The sequence below is a fragment of the Pituophis catenifer genome, unplaced genomic scaffold (assembly GCF_029215685.1).
Source record: "Pituophis catenifer annectens isolate HBS135680 unplaced genomic scaffold, rPitCat1.0.hap2 SCAF_6, whole genome shotgun sequence".
Lineage (NCBI taxonomy): Eukaryota > Metazoa > Chordata > Lepidosauria > Squamata > Colubridae > Pituophis > Pituophis catenifer.
Window position 1 is genome coordinate 41,250,790 of NW_027256886.1, and position 26,880 is coordinate 41,277,669.

General features: G+C 36.9%; 2 protein-coding genes across 4 annotated transcripts in view; one reads left to right on the plus strand and one right to left on the minus strand.

Moving 5' to 3' along the window:
* The first annotated feature begins 3,231 nt into the window (after window positions 1-3,231).
* FAM168B (family with sequence similarity 168 member B) lies at window positions 3,232-22,214 on the plus strand. Of its 2 annotated transcripts, none has more exons than XM_070946540.1 (7): window positions 3,232-3,450; window positions 8,877-8,957; window positions 9,663-9,746; window positions 15,646-15,788; window positions 16,279-16,456; window positions 17,414-17,541; window positions 17,647-22,214. In XM_070946540.1, the coding sequence occupies exons 2-6, from the start codon at window positions 8,888-8,890 to the stop codon at window positions 17,524-17,526; spliced, it is 588 nt and encodes a 195-aa protein (XP_070802641.1). In that variant the 5' UTR covers window positions 3,232-3,450; window positions 8,877-8,887; the 3' UTR covers window positions 17,527-17,541; window positions 17,647-22,214. The 2 variants fall into 2 exon arrangements, with proteins under 2 accessions (XP_070802641.1, XP_070802642.1); XM_070946541.1 differs by having other exon boundaries at window positions 16,300-16,456.
* A 2,880-nt stretch (window positions 22,215-25,094) lies between these two features.
* The window catches only part of ARHGEF4 (Rho guanine nucleotide exchange factor 4), an 88,688-nt gene continuing 86,902 nt past the window's right edge, over window positions 25,095-26,880 (minus strand). Inside the window, exon 13 of one of the 2 annotated variants that reach the window (XM_070945313.1) lies at window positions 25,095-26,757. In XM_070945313.1, the coding sequence (XP_070801414.1) occupies window positions 26,600-26,757 (158 nt within the window). In that variant the 3' untranslated portion in view covers window positions 25,095-26,599. Of the gene's footprint in view, window positions 26,761-26,880 lie in introns of both variants that reach the window. The other variant, XM_070945312.1, reaches the window with a different exon arrangement.

Here is a 26,880-nt window from a genome sequence, read left to right on the forward strand (position 1 = left end):
CCAATGTTAGCCCCAGAAAAAGTTCTTCTGAAAAACTGAAGTAATATACACATCCAGCTTCTGTGTAGATAATCCTGTTTTCAATCAATAAGTGTCTCTTGAAGACATTTTATGGTACAGTCTTTATTTACCTTATATGCTGCCCATCTCACTTAGAGGCAGCTTTAGGTGGCTTACAATCAATAAAACACTAATTTAAACAATTAAAACAACAAATATTAACATTAAAACTGGTTTCAACTGTTTCAACTCCTACCCTCAAAACGATGCTATAGAGCACTGCACACCAGAATAACTAGACAAGAACAGTTTTTTCCCGAATGCCATCACTCTGCTAAACAAATAATTCCCTCAACACTTGATTGATTTACTAAGTCTGCACTACTATTAATCTTCTCATCATTCTCACCACCCATCTCCTTCCACTTATTAGTGTATGACTGTAATTTTGTTGCTGTATCCTTACAATTTATATTGATATTGTTTCCTGATTGCTTATTTGTACCCTGTGACTATCATTAAGTGTTATACCTTATGATTCTTTATGAATGTATATTTTCTTTTACACTGAGAACATATGCACCAAGACAAATTCCTTATGTGTCCAATCACACTTGGCCAATAAAAAATTACATTGTATTCTATTGTATTCTATTCTATTCTGTTTAAATTGCTGCTGCTTAAGAAAGCTATCATCCAACAAACACATACATGTTGGCTATTAAACACGCACAACTGCAGTCATCTAGGCCTATAATTGCTATAACTACTTCTATATACAGCTATCAACAAGCCACTCAGACTGATAAAATTAGAAGCAAATCTACTTGAATCTCATGTAGGAAACTGATAATCACATGAATGAATGCATGCATTGACATCAATGCTTTATTGGCCAGAACATGATATGATGTTGTACCTGGAGGTAATGTTATTTGCCTCTGGAAAGCCCAGAGACCAATGGATGTCTTTCCATGCAGACAATTATCTTTGGAGATAACATTTTAGGCAAAGCAGCATACGTATTCAGTGCAGGAACTTAGCAGAGTGCCTTGGGAAGGCTGAATGTTAACACTGTCTTAGTACAAGATTGCCTGTGGCTGATGAAAATGTGAGTGCCATCATATTTATTCCCTCTTCTGGTTGCAAACACTTATTATATTGATTGACAAGGATAAATATGAAGGGCAGTACTAAGTTAGGCTGTTTTACTACATCAAGCATCACAGCTGATTCCTATAAAAGGAGCAGCAGATGTGAGTAATTGTGGCACTTGAAAGCTTGCCCAAAAGGAGCTCTGTGTCCAGAGCTTCAATGTGGCTTTCTAGCATTAGGTCCATTTCTGCACATCCCCACTATCCAGACCTTAATGGAGATTATAGAAAAAATGATACAGTTTGAGACATATCCTGGTTACATGCCTGTAGATGGCTGTGGCCCAGGATAATAAAACAATTATCTCCTTGCACACAAAGAAGCCTTGGGGAATTTGAAGGCTTTGTTTGCAGCCTTGGGAGAGGAAGATGCACCATGACAGGCAAAACTAGGAGTTTTATGCCCTGTGGTACCATATCCCAAAGGGCTGCAGACCAATTATGTATTGGTGGCCCAATAGTTCTTTGAGTGTGGCCAACTCACAACCTTCTAATGGTTTGAAAGTGCAGGAATATGTCATTTTTCTTCTCTCTTCACATTTGTGGCTTTCATGACAAAAACTGCAGAGCTTCCATTTGAGGCACCTGAATTTTTTTTTTTAAATGCTGCAATCCTTGTAAGATCACTGTAAAAAGCTCAAACAAGGAATACTTCCATTTGCACTTTCCTGTGTTTTGGCAACTCATAATTTTACAGGGATACTTTTCATTCAGCCAGAAATAAAGCATTGACTGATAAACTATAGCGTTCTAGTTTTGCATCCATTTCTCTATAATATAAATCTACCCCTGAGTTTTGATAGATGGGGGGGGGGAGTTGTTACTGTACTAACTTAAATGTCTATCCATGTTAAGTTTAAGGACTTCAGAATCATCCTTGCACATGTTTTTAATGTGCACATTTTACTTTTAGCTATTTCATCTTATTGATGAATAATAGGTGAAGAGCTATGGAACTGAAACATTTCAATGTTTTTTTCAGTTTTGCTGGAAGTAAAATACTGTTATACCCTTCTCTATCAAATAAGACACATTTTTGTGCAGCCTTTATTGAGATTCTTGTTTCATGCATATTTTGTTTTAAAGTGTGTTCTAGGTTACAGAAATTTAAGGTGGTTTTTCCATATTGCAACAGAATATTGCAATTGTTTCTGATAACAAGACTTTGTGTAACTGTGACTATAATGGGTTAACTATGTTTATGTTCACTATAAACAATGTTTATAGCCATTGTTCTGAATCAGTGGTGAAATCCCATTTTTTTTACTACCGGTTCTGGGGGGGGGTTGGTGGGCGTGGTGTGGCTTGGTGAGCGTGGCAGGCGAAGGATACTGCAAAATCTCCATTCCCATCCCACTCTGGGGCCAGCCAGAGGTGGTATTTGCCAGTTCTCCCGCTACCGGTTCTCCAAACTGCTCAAAATTTCCGCTACTGGTTCTCCAGAACCTGTCAGAACCTGATGGATTTCACCCTGTTCTGGATGTATATTTTTGTAGTTAAATTTCAACAGTTAATCTTCAAAGCAATGGATTTATCTATTCACTGATGATGTTACTTAGTTAGCACTTCATTTATCTATTTAGCTAACTACGGATCCTTAACTACCGGTATTTTACTTAAAATTTCCTGAACGAGATATTAAACCAACGAACCCCTAAAGAATTTACACCCCGGCATGTCCTTTTCACGGGTCGACATTTTAAGCTGACTTCTGCATATATAAACAACCCTTTAAAGAACCTGCAGCCTCTTGGACTCTTTATTACAACGTGCATCTAACTGTGCATAAAATTATGGCCCGAATTATCGTGAACACGAGTCTAATTTATCACACAGGAACAATTCTCACATTTCTAAATTCGAAGTTCTTTTGCTTTGTTTTGAAGGGGGAAAAAAAGAAGATTCCATTCGCAATTAACAGGCAGGGCGCCAACCCCACTCAGGCCACGTGATTAGGGGAACCGCGTCCCTCTCTCTCTCTCTCTCTCTCCCCTCCCGCATGTGACAGCAGTTCTTGGCTCGCCTTTGGGGGCTTCATACGTATGCGGGCATCGTCCGTCCTTTGCACACAGCCGACGAGCGGATGTGACGTTCTGGGCCGCTGGGTTGCTGCGCAGTTCTCCGGAGAAAAGAGAAGGAGAACGAGACGGCGAGGCGCATTCGGGAGGGATTCGTTCTTGCGGCAGCTTTCGGCGGCACTAGCCCTCGCCCAGGCTTGGCCTGCTCCCGCCTCAGGCCCCGAGAGCGAGAGAGCGACAGCCGGGCAGGGGCCGCCGCGACCAAACGCTGCTGTTCGGTGAGTGAGGGAGGGAGCGCCACCTCGGCCCCTCCCCTCCCCTCTTCCTAACCGCTGCCGGAGGGGGGGGGGGGCTGCAGGTCGTTTTCGGGCCGGCTCCCTTTGCCGAGGGGGGGGGCATCCCCGAACGAAAGTCGGCCCGGGGAATTGCCTCCTCTGCTCCCGGCCTTCTCGCCCGTCAGCGTGGCGGTCTCTCCACACAAGGCCCCGCGGCAAGGGATGCTTGGCCGAGCTGAGGCCTCGGCGGCAGACCTCGCGTTTGTGGGCGCTCTTGTGCCGTTTCTGAGGCAGCCGCTTTTGCCCCTCACGTCTCTTGGCCTTCCAGCTCTGCATCTCATTTTGGGTCTGCAAAGCGATGCTTGCAAAGGGTGTAGATAGACCTGTGGGTTGTTTTCCTATTGGAGGGGCTGCTGTTAAAGGGTGGGGTTTTTGGGGGGCGGGGGGGGGACAGCAGCTTTTGATACTAAACTGGGAGGTGAGGCAGGAGAACAGTTACTTGGAGGTAGAATAAATCTGGGAGCAATTGAATCTAATCTGGATTTCAGTGTTGACCAAAAAAAATTACATAAGAATTAAAACATTTGTATTCAAGTGTGTATTTTGTATGTTTGTTGAGAGTCAAAAGCATGCTCTTATATGTTGGGTGTACTAAACTTGAAGTGTAGGTGCTTCAACACTCATCTGTTTTATAAGGTTCTGGCATTTTTACATGGCCATTTTGAACTAGTTCATAAGCATTCCAATTGGTCTGAGCCCAGCTGCATAAAATACGTTTCTTAAGTGGAATCTCCACGTGTTTTATTTTTTACCCAGAATTTGGATATATTCTGGTCATATATTCAAATGATTTGGGAGGGGGGGAATGCATCTTTCTGAAAATATAGTTTGAAGACCGAAATGTCTTAACTTAGGTCTTTCAAAATTAAAATCATGAGCAAGTTGTGTAAAATCAATTAGTGCACACATCCCATTTATTCAGCTTCATCCATAGATGTTTGTAAAGTGAAGAATGTATAAGTAACTGATTAGATTGCTATAGATTGTTGCCATTTGTTATTCTAATTCACTATCAAAATAGCTGATAAAATGAATTGTGTAGCTGATTAAATTAATACTAAGATTAATATTAAACTACTGGCAGTTACTAGAATTTAAAATTAAAATTAACAATAATGACTGTACTCCATACACATGATTTCTTGTCCAGTTGCTTGACCAATTAAACTAGATTCAATACTATGTTTACACATTGTGCGAAACAAAAGTAGTTGATACACTGATTCATTGTGTTGTATGATTACAGCCATTAATAGAACAAACTTGGGCAATGCTATTTGTTTTGTGTCCTGCTCTGAAAGTGGAGGACTGGAAATTCTTGTACATTTTAGATTATGACATCAAAACAGCTGTGTGGCATCCTCTCCCTGTAGGGGAAAATTAACTCAATGGTTTTTCAAAAATCATGTTAATTTTTTCTTAGGGAAATTAAGTCCCTGAATAAACATAATTCCTTACAAATGTATGTCATTTTTATAGCCTTATATATTAACTCCTTATTTTTTCTTTCAAAATGAAATGACTGGCCAAGATTATGTCTTTTTCAACTGCTTGTACATTCCAGTTAAAGACTAGAAAGCTTCAAGTTACTAGGGGGAAAAAGCTTCTTCCCCTTGATTTTTCCCCCAAAAAGTGTTTCTGCTTTGAAGTCTATTAAAATCAATCATATGAAATGCTTTTCAGATAAAATACCATCCATAGTGTTATATACGGATGCAAACTACAAAAGAATTTGATCTTTGAAAATGAAACTTAAGCAACCTGTGAGTCTATAGTGATGTGAAAGTATCTAAATAATACACTTTTGATTAATTACTATAAAATTTATGGGTTTTATTTTCAGCTTTAGTTTCCACCTTAAAAATGCAGATTCACCTGCTTAAGTATTACAAGTTGCAGCAGTCGGTATCTATGCATATTGGATGCTGGATGTTTTGCTGCTATCAAATTAAAACATTCATAATACTTAATGTGGAAGGGAGCAACTAACCAGAGTAGTTCTTGTGTGTAGGATTTTTTAAAATTCAAGCTTCCTTGCAAAGGGACCTAAATTATGGTTTTATGGCCAATAGAACAGTCATCCAAACATTCTCCCTGTTTCTGTATATTAATGTACAGAGGTCATTGTAATATCTTACAGCGAGACATTGAAGAAAAATCCCAACAGTTGATTCATTTGTGGTTAAAATGCAGAGCACCAAAATTATTTTTATATACTTAAATAAGTGTGAATGAGACTGGTAACTAGGTTCCAAAAGTCTTGGGGTACCATAGAGTTATCTTACCAGAGTTTGGACTGTGGGTGGCTGAAGTGCAATTTCTCGTGGCTTGGCACTAAAGGCCATCTGTATTATTAAACATTTGAATGAGTGGCGCTTGAGAGGCCCAGAACAAACAGAAGATAAGACTTTGGACACTTTTGATCCATTATGTGTCTCTGTCATTGAGGTTTTTGCAGGGTTCTGTCTTGTCCTGTATAGTTTTTAATAGGACTGTAAAGCATTTGAAAGGAGCATCTTGGAGAGTACATTGATACAAGCTAAGCATCTTTCAGAAAAGTTAAAGAACCTATATTCTCTGGAATGATTGGAGTATTGAAGCAACTGTGTCATGTTACTGCACTCAGTGGGAAAGCTTTTGAAGCAGTTGAGCTGAGAATAAAGCTGCTTTAATGCTTCAAAGAGGGGTGTGCTTCACTCATGGCAACTTATTTTGCAAAGCACCTCTTTTAAATGTTTTGTGTAACATTTGCTTCTAAAAATAAATTAGCTGGGATAAGTTATATGAATATTTTAGTATAATTGTATATTTGTAATTGTCTAGAAATATGTTGAATTCTTGAGCAAGTGTTTATAACTCTGTTTCTAAATACAATGAAATTTGAAGTTATTTGCCAGCTAAAACTTCAACTAGAGAAAACATACTTAGTCTCTGTTAAATACACAGTAATTGCATCAAAATTAATGAAATTCTTTGCCTTTGAAAGCTATGTGAAAACTTCTGCTAATGCAGCCTGGTGAATCAGATATACTATAATTCACTGATTCAGTATTGTCTTAGCTATAGTTAATTTTGTAAGAGATAATTCAGTGCTGTATTCAACATCTCTTGATGGAGGAAGAATTTTTTTTTTGTAAATCTGTCCTTTGGTATTAAAAGCTCTTAATATCAGCTTGGTTTGGTAGCTGGTAGGAATAGACCTTTTCCCCAATTAAATAGTATGATTTAATTCCAAAATAGAAGCACAGTTGATTCCCCTACTTGGAATACAGGCAGTCTTTGACTTACGATCAGTTGAGCCTAAAATGTCTGTTGCAAATCTAAAGGGTTTTGCCTATATTACAACCTTTCTTTCCACAATTATTATTGAATCACTGCAGTTGTTAATTTAGTAGCACAGTTGTTAGTGAATCTGGCTTCCCAATGGCCTTTGCTTGTCAGAAGGTCAAGGTGATCACATGACCCCAGGACACTGCAACTGTCATAAATACAAGTCAGTTGCCAAGCATCTGAATTTTTATCACATGACCATGGAGAAACTGCAATGGTTGTGAGTGTAAAAAATGATCATAAGTCACTTTTTAAAATGCTGTTGTAACTGTGAATAGTTACTAAAATGGCTTGTAAATCAAGGACTACCTGTATTGTATTTTTTTTAATTAAAACCTATTTGTTCAAAATTTAATATAATTCCTTTATTTCATAATTTGTGCTGCTGCCATATCACTGAAGTACTAGAAATGTTTTTTCCATAACAAAAATGGAGGAAATAGACACCTTATTATAGTTAAGGCTATATTGGTAGTTCTTAGCTGACCCGGATTTCATAGTAAAGTTCATGGCTTCATCTGAATGTTAAATTGATAATAATGAAGTTAAATTTATCTTCTTACTGGCTGCAATATTAATCATATGTAAACATTAGGTCTCATTACAGTGGAATTCATAATTAATTGTGTGTAATTATATTTTAACATTCCAAGTCTGGCTATGTACTTCTTCAGGCTGCTTTTGCTGAATTCTGAGCAAACCTGGTAGTGACAAAAAATTAAAAGGCGGTTTACTTGTCTACTATAGTAATAAAAGTATAATGCACATTAAGTAATTTGAAATCTATTTTATACAGTATTTTTTTTTTCATTTAATAGCTCAGCTTCTTGTTGAAATAAAATGATGGATAGAAATGTGTGTGTGTGTGTGAGAGAGAGAGAGAGAGAGAGAGAGAGATTAGCATAATTGAAAAAAGCAATATTTTGCTCTTAACGGATGAGCAGAAAGCTCCAAGTGGAACAGAAGTTCTCTGATTTCATAACACAAATGGATATATTAAGGATTATATTTACAGACAATGTTTCTAAAGAGTGGAGTATAAAATATTATGGAATACTAATTTTATTACATATAGTATGTTCAGAATTAGCTAATAAAATTTATTTCATGATAACTAAATCCATTTTGCTTTTGTGACTCTATAAAATTTTAAATATTTCAGTGATACATTAACCATAACTAGGACAACTATATTAATATAGAGAGTTCTGTGTTGGAACAGTAGTTGTATTTCAAGTTAAGTTATATGATGTATATGGGCGCACACAGGCTTTCCTGTGTCTTAAAACTGGTTGATGGCCAATAGTACGGTAGTATATAGTATCCATAATCCGATTCCTAAAAAAGTATTTTATAGCAACTGTAATCTTGCAGATTATAGGAATTGCTTACTTGTTGATGTGAAATGTACTTGTAAATATCTCGTTTACAATTTTAAGTTTACTAATTTATACAAATATTTAATAAAATTCAGTACTTTGGACTCAGATATAGAAAGGTACTTTGGAGCATGTTTGGGACTCATACAATACCTTTCTGGAACTTACTGAAGCATTTGCTTGTTTTCTATAATTGGATGGCTGCCTTCCATGCTGAAGCACAAAGTGCTTCAAAAAAAGGTGTTTGCTCTAAGGAGCTGTAGAGAGTTACTATAGGCTTGCCCAGTAAAGCACTTTTTTTGTTTTCAGTTATGAAGTCCTATGAAGCCCAAATATTTATAACTATCCCTATATCTAAGTTGTCATGAGAGAGTAAGTCCTGTTGAAATCTGATTGAATAAATATCAGTCTCAGAATTGCATTGTTAGAGATATTATCAGTTAATCTACCTGGTACATATAAAATTATTCAAATATCAGTATTTTCACAATCATATTTGTTTGTGAATACAGGATGCACTACTACCTAGGTATTCAAATATTTTTTTCAGAGATGTGCTTTTTAGTATTTTCATATTCATAGTAGAGAAGAGAGCAGATTTAAATAATTCATACTGTTAAAGCATTGTAGTCTACTAATTGTGTGACTTTTCCCCTTCAGTTATTGAAATCATGAATCCTGTTTATAGTCCTGGATCTTCTGGGGTACCCTTTGCAAATGCCAAAGGAATTGGATATCCAGGTATGTAACTTAAACTCATAAAACTTTCTGTTGTGATTTCTTATTAATCAGATCAGATGCTATGATTATCACAATTCTGAATTGAGTTTGCATGAATGATTACAGTCTTCCTGAACATGGTAGCATCAAGATGTATTGGGACTCAGTTCCCCTAATTCCAAGCATATCTGAGAGTTCTATATTGGAATAGCTGAGTAGCTTTCAAGAAAGTATTGACTTGGGAGCGTGCCATCAACTTCTTTTTAACAGGGTATGAAAATTTAAAATAGGAGTTTTGGAATATATGCTATTTGGTATGGAAAATGTAAAGTCGTGATGATACTGTTTTCCACAAGAATTAGGACAATAAACTATAGGTTTTTGCAGATGTTAAAAGATGATTTTTGACCGGATTTCCCCAATGTCAGTTTCCACTAGATGTGTGAACCAGTTCTCAGCATTCCATAGCATATCCATTGTTGGGAATTCTGAGTTGCAAGCCATAGCTGCAAAGGCATCCAATTGAGCAAGGCTCTTTTTGAAACGCATCAATGAGCTAATTAAATAGTTCAGGCATTGAAATGATATATTTTATATAACAAAATATAAACTATTATTTGGTTATGGATTGAAATTACATTAAATAATATAGTATTATGTTTGTTGGATAATAGTACAAGTACAATATTGATACATCTGAAAATAACTTTCAACTGTTCCTTTTAGCTGGATTCCCAATGGGCTATGCAGCTGCTGCTCCTGCTTATTCTCCTAATATATATCCTGCAGCAAATCCAACATTCCAAACAGGTATATGATACTACTGCATTCAGTAATGTAAACTAAGTTATTTCAAATATTGAATATGTTGACATCTGTGATAGTATAAGTGACACATAATCACTAAGTAGCCTAATACTTTAATACAGGATCTCTATGTCTGAAAATGTCAAACACAAAGGCAGCAGAAAAATGTCATAATATGCTGTATATTTCTTTATTAGTTATATTTGTCCATCTTGTAGTTTAGAAAAGCATGGTAACTCTCAGAGGAACAGCTCTATGCTTATATGTAAGTGGCAGTGGTGTAATACTACCGGTTCGCACCAGTTCAGGCGAATAGGTAGTAAAAAAAAGTTACCCATTCCTACCAACTGGTATTTCCGACAATCAGCTGTGCCGCACGATTTAAAATTGCTAAAAAGCAGGAAATCCTGCTTTCTAGTGAATCTAAATTGCGCGGCACAGCTGTTTCCCCCGCCCCACTGTTCTACTTACCTTCCCAAGCCTCCTTTTTCCGTGTGAAGCACGCGTTTGGTGCATACTGTGTATGCACACGTGCAGTGTGTGTTTTGTGTGCATGCAGTGTGTGCTTGGTGTGCACTGCACATGCGCACACTTCTGCACATGTGTACATCAAGTGTGCACTTGGTGCGCACTGTGCATGCGCACACCAGCAAACCAGTGGCAAACCTATTCAAATTTCACCACTGGTAAGTGGGATTTGAGTCCCCAAATTATTTGTTGGAAAGGATAGATATGGGCATTGTCTTCAGAATAGCTTTTTCACTACATTTTTGATAATAGGAGCATACAGCCAATTTTCAGGAGCCCAGAGTCATTCTTTTTCATGATATGGAGAGAGCAGTTTAAAACTATGAGCAGGGATGGAGTACCTTGCTATTTTAGCCCTCTTTTTGTTACAATTATGGAATGCCTCCTGTTAATGCAAGTTTTATATTGAGTTGAAGTTCCCACTGGGCATTGTATTAAGTTCTGACAAAATAGTCTTTTAGGCAAAGATGTCAGGAACAAGATTGAACTTTAAACTGGATTATATCCTTGTTCCCATCCAAAGTAGCCAGTTGTCATATCAGGGCAGGCCAAACTAAAGCCCACTTACGATCATCTCCATAGCAGCATTCTTTCATCAAACCAGCGATACTTTAAAATAATCCTTGAGAGCCATTTTGCCCTCGATATACATTCACCATAATTTCTTTGGTTTAGCATGACAGCCACTGATTGCCATGATTCACAAGTACACAATGGCCAAAGAACAAGGAGGAATCATTTTGGCAAGGGTGGACTTTCCTGGAAGCCCTAAGGGATTGAATGGAATAACTGGAATAATCAGAACTTTTCAATCTTCTTTTCTGTCCCATAAGATCAAAACTTGGCCATTATCAGGAAGAAAACAGTGCAGGTTTTCCTGTATATGTTGATGTATTCCCAATGTATTCCTCTAAGTTTGAGTATTCCTGATGATTGTTCAAGGAATTAGTACATTAAGGGTATTCGGAGTTTAGGTATGAATTAGGATGCACTAAGGTATCTGGTCTAACTGCATCATGAACTGAATTCTGTTCCACTTACTGGCGTCCTCAATCAGTTGTTGGTATAACAGTATGGAACTACACATTGTGATTTTAAAACAATGTAACATTGTTTCGATGGAAAACAATCGTAAATTAAAGACTGGTCCACGCCAAAGGGAAGAGTAGATACACTTACATACATAACTTCTCCACTTTGTCAATGAAGTTACAGTTAACCTTAATTTTGGAAATTTCTGCCTCTATGTATATATGCATGTTTTCAAGTGTATCTCAGAAATTTTTATGTGATTCCACGATAAAAATGTTACATTAATGACATCCAATTAAAATTACCTGTTTATGAAATACAGTACCCCATTTATAAAATTAATTTATAGAAAACAGAAGTGCCAGATAACTAGAAAAAGACTAAAGATGTCATTCTTCAAAAATGAGAATATGTATAATTATTGACACTCAGTCTGAATTGATACCTGAAAAATTGAGAACAAATAGTAAAGCAAAATATTTACAAACATCTCAAAAACAATAGAAGGAATTTTCATGTACAGGTACTGGTACTTGCCAGATAATTGTTCTGATAAATTTAAACAGCTTGTGTGAATACTGTGGTCATTATATAGCTTAACTTCAGCAAAACATTTGACACCACGACATTCTGATAAACAAGCTAATTGTGAACTGTAAGGTATGACGTGTATAGAACTAGCTTAAAAAACATAGAATGTTCCTCAATAATTCTGCATCAAAATGAACTAGATAATGAACTGCATAGGATCCAATCTAGTTCTGTAGAAACTATTAACTCAATTGACCATATCATATATAAAACAGATAGAAAAATACAAAGAAAACAATAAAACACTTTCATAATAAATCATCACCCCTATAGTTAACCCCAGTCTGATCTAGATAATCTCTCTTGTTCATAATGGCCTTGAAATGAAGAGTGCAGTCTTATTAGTGATTTGCAGGTTAGTTCCCTGCAATAAATAATATTGTTTCTCTGGGTGCCCCTATATTTTTTTTGTTTTTAAATATGAGTCTTAAGTACACAGCAGAGAACAGTTTGCAGTCGACAAGAATGTGTTCAGTGAGTTCAATGATTGATATTCCACAAATGCACAGTCTTTCTTCAAATGGGACTCCATGAAATCCCCCATGTGTCATAGAGTTCAGTTGTTCACCTCTAGAGAAAGCTCTTCTGAAATGTTGAGACATGTAACTTCTTAAACGTTTTTCTAACCAAGAAGCTGATTTGTGTTGAATCAGCCACTTCAAAGATGTGACACATTTAAGTATTGCAGCCACATCAATAACTCTTTGTTTGAAAGCTTCCTTGGCCTTTAGATCTGATTTGATTAGGATATTGAATGATTACATTTGAAAGTTGGGTGTGGTTGAAGTAGAAAGTATGGTTGTCAACTTAGATAGCACAAAATAAGCACTGTAGCTAATATATATTAGGAAAAAAATCAGGAGTGTAGTTTGTTAGGAAAGAAAATGAAATAATAGAATGCAATAAATACAAAGTTCTTCAGAAAGTTCTTCTAGAAAAAGTAACTCAGATGCACAGATATAGGATGGGAAAATACCTGGCTTGATGATAATGCTTGTAAAATAAATACTGGAATTGTTCATTTATGAATATGAATCTGCCGGGGGGGGGGGGTGTTACTGCAAAGAAGACAGATACAGTTTTAAAATGTATCACTGATATGGTTTACAAATCAGAGGAAGTAATGGTTGTAATTTATTCTTCTTTGGTCAGGCCCCCACTTTGAGTATTGTGTCCAGTTCTGATCACTGCATATTCAGACAAACTGGAACAGGCTCAGAGAAGAGCAACACGGATGATCAGGGGACAAGAAACTAAGACCGATGAAGAGATATTGAAGAAATTGGGAATATTTAGCCTTGAGAAACAAAGACACGGGGGGGGGGGGGGGGAGGGGGCATAATAGTATTCTTCAAATACCTGAGAGGATGTCATACTGAAGAAGATAAAGACTGTTGTCCGATATTTCAGAACTCACGATCCTTAATAATGGATTTAAATTACAGGAAGACAGATTCTGATTTAATATTAACAAAAAAATTGTAACAATAAGAGCATTTCAACAATGTCATTATGTGTAGCCTTCTGCAGTAAGAATAGTTCAGTGTTGCACTGTATGTACCTCCAAGTTGGTGGTATGTGTGCAACAATATATTGGGTTGCAAGTTAGTTTTTAGATTAAATATCCTAACTTGCACGGAATAGTGTGATCATGCTTGGGGTAAAGCTGGGCCTTGGTTGTGTTGGTGGCATATTATTCAAAATTTGCCAGAACTGACAGTTGCTGTCCATATTGGTTTTGGCACAGATCTGACTAAGTGTAAATAATACAGCCTTCTCAGTCATACTAAAAACTTCATATGAAAACCTTGATTGACCAAAGCTATATTAACTGGCAGAGATCTATATGGGGCCATTTGGTAAGGACCATGGCATATTGTAATTTGGAATATGAGTGGTTAAGAACAAGAAGGTAATTGGATGGAAGGGAGGAACCGTGTACACTAAAAAAAAAAAAAAAAATGCAATAGATTCAAATGAAGATAATCTAATACACACAGGGAAGTGCAAATAGTTCTCTCTTATTGACTGCTTGTTCAGTGACTGTTCAAAGCTACAACAGCCCTGAAAAAGGAGTTTTACGATCAATCTTCCAAGTTGTGAACATCACAGTGTCTCCACATCACATGATTATGATTGAACCATTTGGCAAGTGGTGTGCCCCAAAAATATAAGACCCGGTCTTATTTTTGGGAAAACACGGTATGATAGTGTCCATGGTCCCGTGATTGCCATTTGTGACCTTCACTGAGCCTCACTGACCTTACGCCTTCCCCGTGCCTGAGCTTGTGCCTTGCCACCCTCCTGAAATAACACTCCTCCACCCACACACCCTCCCCAAGCCTCACAGAACTCCTGCCACACCTCCCCAGTAACTCACACACACTCCCACACCCAGCAGCAGCCATCCTAAGCCCCACTGCACTTGTGCCATGCCTTCCTGGTCACATATGCATTCTTTCACTCCCTCTCCCATTCAGCAACCACTTATCTGCCTGCTGACTTAGTTCGAAGCCACCTGACTTGTAACTTCCTGCTAGCTTGGTTGTTAGAAGCCAGCAGGACATTGCAGGGAGATGCTCACTTAATGACCCAGGATCCTCATTTTAACAACAACAGCAGGGATTATCGCTACTAAGCAATGTTGTCACGTGATGCTGCTCTTTATGACTGGATCATTTAGCAATGAAAATTCCAGTCTCCAGAGCCCTTGTAACTGGTGGACTACCCGTAAATACTTTTTATCAAACTTTACAATGGCAACAATCCAGAATGTATGACAATAGTAGTAATCAAGAATGTAGTTTAATACCATAACTTATTATGCATTTTGTGAACCTCCCAGAGTCAGTGAGAGTCAGGCAACATAAAAATTTGATGAATAAATGATAGAAAATACTTTTTACAATGTGCTTATTATTTTGCATTTCTAAATATTAAAAGCTGAGTACTTTCTTGACTTTTTTTATCATTGCACATATTTTACTCTTCTCTTTGTGTTTATAGAGCAGGGGTGTCAAACTCAAGGTCTGGTGCCAGATGTGGCCTGCGGGGTGCTTAGATCTGGCCCATGGGCCCCCCATGGAAACAGTGAAAGACCCGCCCACGATGCCTCTGCCAGCAAAAACGGGGAGGGCGCTGGCAGAGGGCTGCAGGAGGCCATTGTGTCTGATAATGGAGCCCAGGAGGGCTGTGCGCCCCCCCCACCTCCATTTTTGCTGGCAGAGGGCTGTAGGAGGCCGTTCAGCTGAAAACAGAGCTCAGGAACCTGTTTTCGTTGGCAGAGCGCTTGGGCCACCACAGGTGCCCCCAACATGAGTTGATGTCAAGCAGGCCACACACACCCCGGCCCCCCAAGGTCAAACACAACCCTGATGCGGCCCTCAATAAAATCAAGTTTGACACCCTTGTTATAGAGGTTCCATCACTGGGCTTGGGGGCTGAGCCTGCAGGATGATTATACTGATGATTGTAGGGTTTTTATTTTAACTTTCAGCTGCCCATTTTTATTTATTTAATGTGATTTTGTAACATTGTGTTTTTAACTGTTAGCTGCCTATAGTTATCATGTTGAGATGGGTATTCATATAAATTTAAATAAATAAATAAATCATAGTTTGTGTTGGGCTGCAGTTTCTTCCTAGAAACTTCCTAGAAAAAAAATGGATTATGCTATTTCTCACTGTTTAATAATATGAATATTACAAATTATTGAAACACAAAGTTTATAGTTGGCTCTCTTTTAATATAGGTTATACACCAGGCACACCATATAAAGTCTCTTGCTCACCCACCAGTGGTACAGTGCCTCCTTATTCTTCGTCGCCCAATCCTTACCAAACTGCAGTGTACCCAGTTCGAAGTGCCTATCCACAGCAGAATCCATATGCACAGGTAAAAAGAGTATGTTTGTTGTTTGAGTTAATTATATAACAAGTGGAACTCTGCCATTTTCTAGATTCTTAGCACTGTGCTGGTTTGGGGTGGGGGTATAATTAATCATACATATATTGTAAATCAGAATTTTGGTGAATTCTGTCTTATAGTTGATAATCTGCCTTCCAAACAACATGATTGTTGGCTTCTTGTTTCTGGCTTGTTTGGAGATACAAGCCAGCAATCCTGGTTAATATGCAATTACGCTTGTGCTTCCCAATTAGTTCAGATTGATTGAGCAGTTAATCAGGAATGGTTTTGAGAGAACTGAAAACTCATTATTACTGATGAACAGTAATCAGTTCTTTTTTTTTTTTCCTTTTTGAAGGGTCCGACTCATACCTGATGTGTAATAAAATAATGGCATTTCCTTGAAACCGTGTGGCCTTTTAGTATATATCAATAGTACTGGAAAGAATTTTAGTAAACCAACCATTTTTTTCAACAGCAAGGCACTTACTATACACAGCCTTTATATGCAGCACCACCCCACGTAATCCATCACACTACAGTTGTGCAGCCCAATGGAATGCCTGCAACTATGTATCCAGCACCAATTCCACCTCCCAGAGGAAATGGTGTCACCATGGGAATGGTGGCTGGGACCACAATGGCAATGTCTGCAGGTAAGTGAATTTTCTTTTATTCCAAAAGTCTGTGATATGCTATCGGTTGTTATAGACCACTTGATACCTATTAATGTGGCCAGTTGGCTGCTACATATAAATTCTCAGACAACCATTGGTAAACAGATAATCTCTTTGGCACATAGCGCTAACATTTTTTATTCTTGTAACTAATCCTTTGACAATCAAACACATTTTAAAATGCAGGTCCTTCTGTGTCAGTGACCCTCACAAGCCAATTGTACACTAAGTAAAGGTAGTTACTTGACTTACAGCAGTTCGTTTAATGACCATTTGAAGTTACAGAGGCATTTAAAAAGTGACTTGTGATCGTTTTTCACACAACCATTGTAGCATCCTCATGGCCATGCAATAAAAAATCAGATACTTGGCAACTGACTCATATTTATGATGTTTGTAATGTTCCAGGGTCATGTGATCACCATTTGCAACCTTCCGATATGCAGAGTCAATGGAGAAGCCAGATTCACTTAGCAACCGTGTTATTAATTTAACAACTGCAGTGATTGGCTTAACAACCGTGGCAAAATGGGGCAAAATTCACTTAAAAATGTTTCACTTAGCAACAGAAATTTTAGGCTCAATTGTGGTCATAAGTGGAGGACTCCTAATATTCTCATTCGTAGAATATTTATTTATTGGTTGTCTGTCAAAGTGCAGAAAGAAGTTTTAACATGGTAATGCAAGAAGTGAATTTAATTTTGTGCCATGCCTTAATACCATTTTAATTGGGATTTATAGTCCTAAAATATTTGTAAGACATAGGCTATGGAAGACTGATACAAAATGCGGGGGAAACAAAAACAGAACGGCAGTCTGATTTCTTTAAGTTCTGTAACAAATTCTGGTGGCTATGCCAACTTCCAAATTATTTATAAACAATGAAGAGTGCTAATTATGAAGCAATTAAGCATGGAAATATTTTTTCCTCCCCAGGTACCTTGTTGACAACACATTCCCCAACTCCCGTAGCCCCCCACCAAGTTACAATGCCCACTTATCGAGCTCCAGGAACTCCAACCTATAGTTATGTGCCCCCACAGTGGTGATTACCATTACCCAGTGTAAGTATTAATACATTTATAGTCGTAATGATTTCTCTAATGTAGGACTATCAAAAAGTCATACTGGATGCTTAGCTCTTTTTTTCCTCTTCCTTTTGAATATAGATTTGAAGATGGGAGATATGCAATCAAGTAACTGAGGTTTAAAAGTTGGTGCTGAAGCCTTCATGCCTCCAACCAGGACTTGTTTCTTCTGAATGCTTGCAATCCTTTGCTAAACACTAATTCCACTGAAGACTTCCCAGTGCTGCATATCTTACATCTTGGAACTCCAGCAGTTAGTCTTAAAGCAAATCCTGTTTTGTGGACTGTCTTGCAATTTTTAGCTAATTATAATGATTAAAGGGAGTATAAATTTATTGATTCATATCTAGTTGAATGCATGTCTAAAACTCGCAAAGCTTGCTCAACCTACCTGCTCTGACTGATGCAAAAATTGTCATATGCAAAATCCAAACAAGCCGAAAAGTATTTTACAGTTTATATCACTAATGCACTGTTGTAATGTTTGCAGGGTCTTAAAGAGGTAGAATTGTGGCAGTGATTTTTTTTTCATCATTCTACATTGGCAAGTGTGTTAACCTTTTAAGTCACCAGGTAAAGGGAGAAAAAATTGGCAGTGTTTTTCTTTCTGGTTCTGTGACTGGAAAATGACTTTGAAGAAATCTTGCAAAGGAACCATTTGTTATTTGTAAGTTCTTTCCATTTCCACTTTTTGGATTCAGTGTTATGGACATTCTCAAGGACAAAAACATACAGGAAAAATACAGTTAGGATATTTTTCCTATCTAATTCATTAATCATCATTGGAATGTTTGATGGAAAATCATCCATGTAATGGTTTACCTCCCAGAACAGTCTTAAGTGATTGATGTCAATGATTGCCACACTGCTGGTAAATAGAATTTCGTTCAATTTTGTTCAGGTCCACCCCTCCAACAAAAATGGGCTGATCTTGGCCAGATTGATAGTTTGAGCAGTTTTCTTTTGTAAAAGCATAGTCATATCAACATTTCAATAGAAAAGAATTCAACATATTCTGAAGAAAAATGTCCTTTTTGATATATTAAAGGGGAGCAAACTAATTAAATGATTTTATTGGCTTATTTTCCTTGCAGCATGGATATGAACCAAGTGTGGAAGCAAATGTTAGAATATACATTTACATAAAAAGTAGGACTAAATTCAAAAGTGATCAAGTACAAAGATTCTTGTTGGTGATAATCTTTTGGCATAATCTTGGGCATATACTTTTTTACCTCCTAAATTGCATTTGGAAAAAGTGAAATTAAGAAAACAGATGCAGTATTTCATTGCAGCGAACCACTTCTGAACTCCTTGCCTACAGCTTTGAGTCTTTGTAGAAGTACCTCAGTCAATGCTGTGGCAATATAGGGCTAGTCTTGGAACCAGTTTGTGTACCAAAATTATTATGGGATTTTTAAATTTTTATTTTAGGCTTTAATTTCAGTGCTAAAAGCAATCAAGGGCTTTCTTTGAATTGGCACCAATTATTATTTCCCCCAGTATTTCCTGTCTGCAATAAATAGTGTAGTCAAAGATTAAAATGTTCCCTTTTAAAGTTAACATTTGTAGATTAGTTTATAGTATTGGTAAAATATTTGCAAGTTGTTGGTGTTTTTTAATTGTGAAACAGCATCCTAACATTGGGATGATAAGTTTTTAAATCAGATGTTACAACTACTTATATGTAACTTGGAAACTGATTTTAGTACTACCATTCTATTTTTTTTTCCTCTGGGGCAAGAATCTTCTGTGCCTAAAATCCCTTTGAAACGGCCCTTATGATGTTTAAACAATAACATACTCTTTTTTTGGTTTCATTTTACTTAAAATGTATTTTCTTTGGATCATTATATGACACTTGTATCCAAATGCCAGTGACACAACATAATCGTATGTATTCTTACATTTTAATCTTTAGCACTTATTGCAGCTGAGAAAGTTCTGTATCCATAGAACAAGCAAATTCATTCTTGCCATTTGGGTCTGCTTAGCTATTACTCCATTTGTGAAGTTGTCATCATTCTGAAGAGTGCTCCTTAAACTTAATGATTATTCAGTACGGACACTTAACCAGTGTAGCAGGCTTTTAAAGTTAAATGTTTCTTGCATTTATCACAGATGTGAATTTTGAAAAATAGTTTTGCCAGGGACATGTTGAAAATAAATAAAAGCTTATGTCTTTATATAAATGTCCTGAAGTCTATAGCTAATGCAGCACTTTGTAAATGGTAAAGATAAATTGTACTTGATTCTTCTCAATTTTCAGTTTCTAGATACTTCCTTGGTTGGTTGGTTGGTTTTTTAAATACAGTGATACCGTAGTAACAGCTTTTAGGTAATCCGACTTTGAGCACTTTTTTCTGAGTTGTGTTATGGGATTCATCTGCAATGGAGGATTAGTACTATGCTGTCCCTTGAGGAGTAGTAGTACTTGCAAAAATTACTGCACCTTCCAGAATTTGGGGGAGGGGGGAATGGGGCAATGATATTTTATTGGAGATAAGTCCATACCTCCAATAGCATCAGTAGGAAAGTAACCAAAAGCACAGTGATGAGAGGATGTATATAGCTTGGTATATTGTTGCAAATAATTAAAAAAGCATGACTATGAAACAAAGTTTGTACTTCAAATGGATGTATTAGACAGGGGATATTGTGGATTTTTTTCTCCTTCTGGCTGTTAGTTCCCTATTTAGAATTCCTGTATGGGAGGGTGGGGGAGGTAAAGCCTCTAATTCTTAGTATGTGGTTGCATTGAAACTCCTCCGAAACCTTAAAGGAGGTTGATGCAGCAGAGACAAGGCTCCAATCAAGCTGCTTCCAAACAAATGCAGCCTCTAGAGGGGAATACAGTAACATATTACAGCAATAACAAAGAAAACAAAAGATCTGAGTTTAATTTGAAAGGCTATGTTTTTAAATAATACTGAAGGCATTGTTTAGGAGACATTCTCAAACTATATAACACAATATTTGAAGTGTCTTTTTTTTTTTTAAAAAAAATAGCAAAATAGACACATTCTACAGATACTTTATATTTGGCCAAGAAACTTGTAGATGTAATCAGTGGTATTAATGCTAACCAACTGACATGAAACTAAATATTAATTGAGGTAATAAATGTATAACTAAAATATTACTGTAGACATACATTGAAATACTCTGAGAAGCTCATACATTACCACGAAATATGTCTTGATGCCACGATGGAGATAATGGAGGGAAGAAGGTTTTTTGCTTTATTTGGATTCCTGAAATGTAACCCAGTGAGAGCAGAGTTTTTAATCTCTCATGACTAAAACTTGGCACGGGCTCCATAATATAGTTAATATTCCATGACCATTGCAAAGTAATTTTAACTTCAGTGGAGAATTTTGAATTTATTAGGAAAAGCTTTTGTTCCTATGCATTTCTACTGAGCATTCTTATTGCTTGGTTGTGTAAGTTAATTTTGTTACAGTCAAAATGCAGGGGAACAAAACATTTTCAACTAGTTTGTATTGCATTGTTGTGTTGATACTATGAAGCAGACACTAAGGACCACTAAGGGTCTATTCTGGGACAAGAAATAAAATAGGTATTGATAATTATTTTCTGACAGTGAAGTTTAATATTACATTCTGTATTAGGTTGTTTGCTAATTTAGCATATTCCCTTTCTGTCTCTGCCTGCAAACACTGAGCCCCAATTTGTTTTTAACCTGTGCATAGAGTTTGTTTGCACTTGGCCTTTCCTCTTGACTTTTTCCTCTGTGTAGTCATTCCTTCTCAAAATATCTAACAATCTCATCCACGTGGAATAATAACAAAAGGGAGACAGCAGTGCAGGCAAGAGAGCTGCATTTATATTAAACATCTAATTCTTGTTCAAGCTGCCAGACAGTAGAGATTGAAAGGCAGCAAGCGACAAGTAACTGGAGAGAGGTTGTATTATCAGAATTTTGAATTGTCTCTTCAGCCTACTGAAGACATTGGTATTTATGAGATGCTGAGGTGGCTATTTGAAATGGGCACTCTTTCTAAAATGACATGGAAATATTTGAGCATCCCAATATCAGGAGCCAATTTAACATACCAAGATAGTCTGAATAGTTTGACTTCCAATTCCCTGTCATCGGTATCTGTATGACTTTTGCTAATCTGATACGACTTTTGAGCACTTAGCAAGCAAACTGTGGAAGCTTCACTTAGCTTGCTGCTGTACAAACTTGTTTTTAGTAGAATGGATTTGTTAGTGGGATTTTTATTGTAGTGCTATTATTGGCTGCCCTTGTGGGGTGAAAAGTGGAATGCATGCAACAGAAGTACAAGAGGCCCCAGTAATAGTGTTGTTATGAAATAGGCACAGGTTTCCTTTTTATATAACTTTTTTTTTAAAAAAAAAAAAACTGTCTTAAAACAGTTGTATTGGTACTTTTTCCCAAGTTTAGGTCAATGTTGTCTTCCAGAAGTTTAAAGCATCACATCTTTTGCATCAACACATAGGAGTGGCAATTCCATTCTGAGCCAATTGTGTAAAATTCATTTTTATTATACAATCGAATGAGTAGATGAGCTCAGAGTTAAATTCTTAAAAGCACGTTTATGTAACAGGAATTGTTATGTATTAATACTTCAGTTTTCAATAAAGATTGACTGTGTTGCTTATTGTTGTTGTTTTTCTTTTGCAACTACAATCCTCAAAAATAATGTTAAATGATGTTTAGGCTTTTTAATATGCCCTGTGCTAGAAACTGTTCATCCCTGACAGGCAATCTGGCACATTCTACACATTGTGGATTACAATTGCCATTAGTGTCAGCCAGCAAAGCAACAATGGATTGTGGGGATTGTGATTTAAAACATCTGAAGAAATTCACATTGCCTGCCTCTAATTTACTGAGCAACAGGAGTTTGATTCAGATCACACTTGCTGTCTTACACTATCCATAAAATTTTAAAACAAATTGCAAGTTTAATTGAAAGAATAATGTTAAAGTGAGATTAGCAAATGTTTTAATTTTAAATTTCACATACTTTTAGAGAACTGTTGTAATTTTGCCATGTTTAATGAAAGTTGGGAAGGGAGAGTTGGTATTGGAAGGAATAATTTAGGTCAGTAAGTTCAACTGCCTATTCAGGGTAGGGATTTAAATTAGGGCATTCCAGAAAGAGGCATACCTAAACTTCACTGAAATACCCAATAGAGAGAACCCACTACACTCCAGGTAATTGGTTCTTGTCAAATGAAAACTTTTTCTAACAATCTGCCTTCCTGTAATTTACATCTGTTTCATACCATGCACTCTAATGAGAATTCAGAGTTCATGTCACTTGAGTGTGACATTTATCTAATTTATATAACTGCTCATCTCATAAGAAAAATGCCACTGTATCTCCATCTGTCAACTTCTCAAGGCTGTACACACCCACTCTTTCAACCTCTTCATAGGGCTTGATTTCATCATCTTTCCCTGAACCTGTTCTGATTTCTCTGAATCCTTTAAATGTGTGAGGCCTAGAATTCTAGGCAAAGTCTGCTCAAAGCCAAGTAAGAGTGAACCAATTATTTGCCACACTCCTTATTTGATACAAATAATGCTAAACTCATCTATTTAGAAGAACATGAGGTGAAACTGATGTGGCAAAGCAATAAGCTTGTCAGATCACTGGTCAGGACTTTGAAAGATAAGCAGCAAGCAAAAATAACTGGTCTATGTGTTAATGGTTTTATTTCACATTTCTTCACATCTGATTATTATATAGAGCAGTTTATAGCCTTGCCTTATAGCAGGCTATAGCCTTGCAATTATAATACCACTCCATCCCAAATTTAGTTTGCTTGCTTGCTCTGTAAACTAAAACTAGTAATATATTTCATACAGTATTACATGGTCATGAAATGCTTTAAATTTGAGAAATGCTTCCAACTGAAATTAATTTTCTACATTGTAGCCTCTAATACCGTAAGTCATTCTAGAGAATTTTTTTCAGTTAGATCTTTTTTCTGACAATATGGAGAACTTGAGATTCATACTTTATCCTATTTTTGGTAAGGATTTCTGAAGAACAGTTTAATGTTCTTACCTAATTAGACAAGTATATATTTTCCCCTTTTCCTGCAAGAGATATTTTGTAAATTCATGTATATAATAGTCAAAATTATCCAAACAAAACACAATAAATTATTTCCATTTAAATGAAAAAACACTGTTCTGAAATCTGGCTTATTTCCAGATAATCTCAGAACAATGTTTATGATGTGTGTGTATGGTAGCTTTTTTTTTAAAAAAAAAAAAGTCAAATTGTAGCATTGTTAAAACATCATGCTGATCAATTTGGAAGTTTCACCTGAGTCAGTAGACTTTCATCTGTTATTTGTCTCTATTGTAGAAGCAATCAATGACTTGAGGTTTTAACATAACTATACGAATATTAAAATACCTTGGGACAGGACACTAGCATCAGGCAGCTTTTGACTACTAGCTGTATTCTTGAGTGATTAAACTGCAACCTCAGTGTATTATCTTTATGGGCTGTGTTCATGCAACATACTAAACTAAAAAGTTCAGTTAAGTGCATGGACGCTGTCCCTCCCACATCACAGTTTAATTAGCTTTATGCTTCATTATGTCATTCTAATCAGAGAGACCACTAGGTTTTGGAAAACTGGAATGTTTTGTTATAGACTACAATTCCTAATTTCCAGATAGTAGTAGGTTTAGGCAACCAGAAAAGTCCCAAAGAATGGTTGAAACATCTGATAAGTGTGTTTATGGCATATGTGCCTACTGAACAAGCTTTCAAGCTAAACATATTGTGTTAACATTGCAGGACATAGAACCTGTATGAAGGTAGCTAACGTAAAAAAAAAAAAAAAAGTAAATCTCAGACCCGATTATCATTTGAGTAAAGGATGGAAGGAATTCTAGGACTATAGATTGGACTGAATAGGTACCCTAGAAAACAGGTGATTCTCTTCTGCATTATGACCAAGAAAACAATATGATTATGTCCATGTGGTTGTGACAATTGAGTGCTAATTCAAAGACAAAATACCTGGCCATTATCTTTGCAACTTTCCCTGATCATTGTGGATTTTTTGAAATTGTATGCTGATGTACAGTATGTATTCATATACTAACGCAAGGGTGAATGACCTGCATAATTAACATGATTGCTATTTGAGACGCAGCATGACCAGATGTTAGTTTATCCTTATATTACTTTTTTTAAGGTAAAAGATGAGCAGCTTTGCCTGCCTAGAAATTCTGGATATATGCTTCTGTTATTCTACCCTTTCCCATATTGTCCGGAATGAAACAGAGCGGTCTACCATTTCAATATGTAGAACTACAGATACATAATGATACACACTAAACACAAGTATGTACCTTGTAGAAAATAAAAACTGCTGATTGTTTCAAGGCAAACTACTACCAGTAGTTGTTCATTTAAGGATAATCAAATGCAAAGGATATGCTTTTTGGGTTACAAGACATTTCTGCATAAGAAAAAAAGAGACACTGAGTAAAAGTCAGTTTTACAATTTTCTTTATGAAATTAAATGTAACCCCCCTCCAAAGAGGGAAAGAGAAAGTGCAAGAATGATTCTGTACATGCTTCTAGCTTTCTATAACTGAAGGCTGGTCAGCTACAGTTGGACCCTGCAACTTTTTGCATCACACTGCTGAATGTTCACTGCCCTGGAGTAATGTCATGCCAGGGTAGGTTGGGTTCTTCACTTTTAATTTCACAGTACCAGAAAATCCCTAAACAATGGGATTCAGTCAGTTATGGCTTCTATCTATTTCACTATTGTAAGGCAAATCTTTTATCTAATCAAAAGATTATATGGAGAGAGAGAATGCCATCAATTTTCAAGTGGTTAGTATCTGAATATACACTCTCCATAAAATTGGCGAATCTGTGTTCCTGTCTTCTCTTAAGCACCCTCACCTCCTCTGCAGAGTGTTGCATAGGTGATATACCATAGTTCCAAATAATACTGCTTAGTTTGTAAGTGCCTGGCATGCCTGAAATTAATCTTTAGATAAATATACATATTGTATCTTTAGGAATATAGGTCAACCTTTCTTCCATATTGTGTCTCCTAAATATGTCTGGACTGTAACTCCCAGAATCCACAAAACCTCACTGCACCTATTTTGGAATTCTTGGAATGGGACTTCCACACATTGGGAGGACATCAAGTTGTGGAAGGTTGATATAGGCTTCCAAATATTGGCTTTCTTCAGTGGAAAAGAAGAGGCAAAAGAGGCATCAAGTTAAAACCTGACAAGACAGATTACAAATTTACAAAATACAGTTATTTGCACTGTTACATAAATAAACATTTTATAAACATTGAAAAAAAAGTATTGTTGGCCAGGAGCTATGAGAAAGTAAAAGAAATTAAAAGGTAATTTAGGCTCATTTCCCCTCTCCTATATACATTAACTCAATTAGGCTACAAATGTCCTGGCTCTTAGCCACACCTCAGCTTGGTTAATCAAGTACTGGTTCCAGATCAGCTGTTTGACATAAGAGAAGGTGCCGTTTGATCTCTGGGAATGCTCAGGCTGTTCTGGATTTCTGAAAATTTGGGTAGGAGGAAGGGAGAACCTCATCAGGATAATGGGCACCAGTAAGCATGTCAAATAGCTGCTCAGAGCAAATGACCGAGAAGTGGTGGTAGCTGCTCATCTACTGTTGTCTTTTGCTGTCAGTCTTTTCAAATCCCCAAATAAAGGTTCCCAGATGGAAGGGCGGTCCAGAATAAAAGGGACAATAAGGAATTTAAAAAAAATATTCTGACATCCGTCTTCTCCTAGGTGTATGGGCAGTCTGAGTTCATTTTCACAGACATACACACATGCACACGTACACAAGAAGATCATAACACTTTGAAGCTCTTCCAGTTGATCCAAAGGAAAGGAGTCGGGAGGGAGAGGATGCTAAGCCAGAGGTGGAGGCAGTGCTTAGGCTTGCAGGACAGAAGCGTAAAGTGCTGTCTCAAAAGGGATTCAGGCACAAGGTCAGGCTGCTTCCCCTCATTTTCGAAACGGTGCCAGCCTGCTGATATTCTGCCAGAAGTTTGAAGGTTTGCGTTTGGGCTCTGCCAGCATGAAGACTTGCTGCTGGGGAAGGTTTGTAGGCAAAGTAGGGTGTTTCTGGCGCATCAAGAAATCATAGTACGTCCTAGTGATCACTGCTGAGCAAAGAAAAAAATATATATTTTATAGTTGTATCTTCTGCTCTGGCTCCTCTGAGAACAGGAGTGTCCCATTCTCAATATGCCTTTTTTTACCCAAATTGCAATCTGATGCTTTAA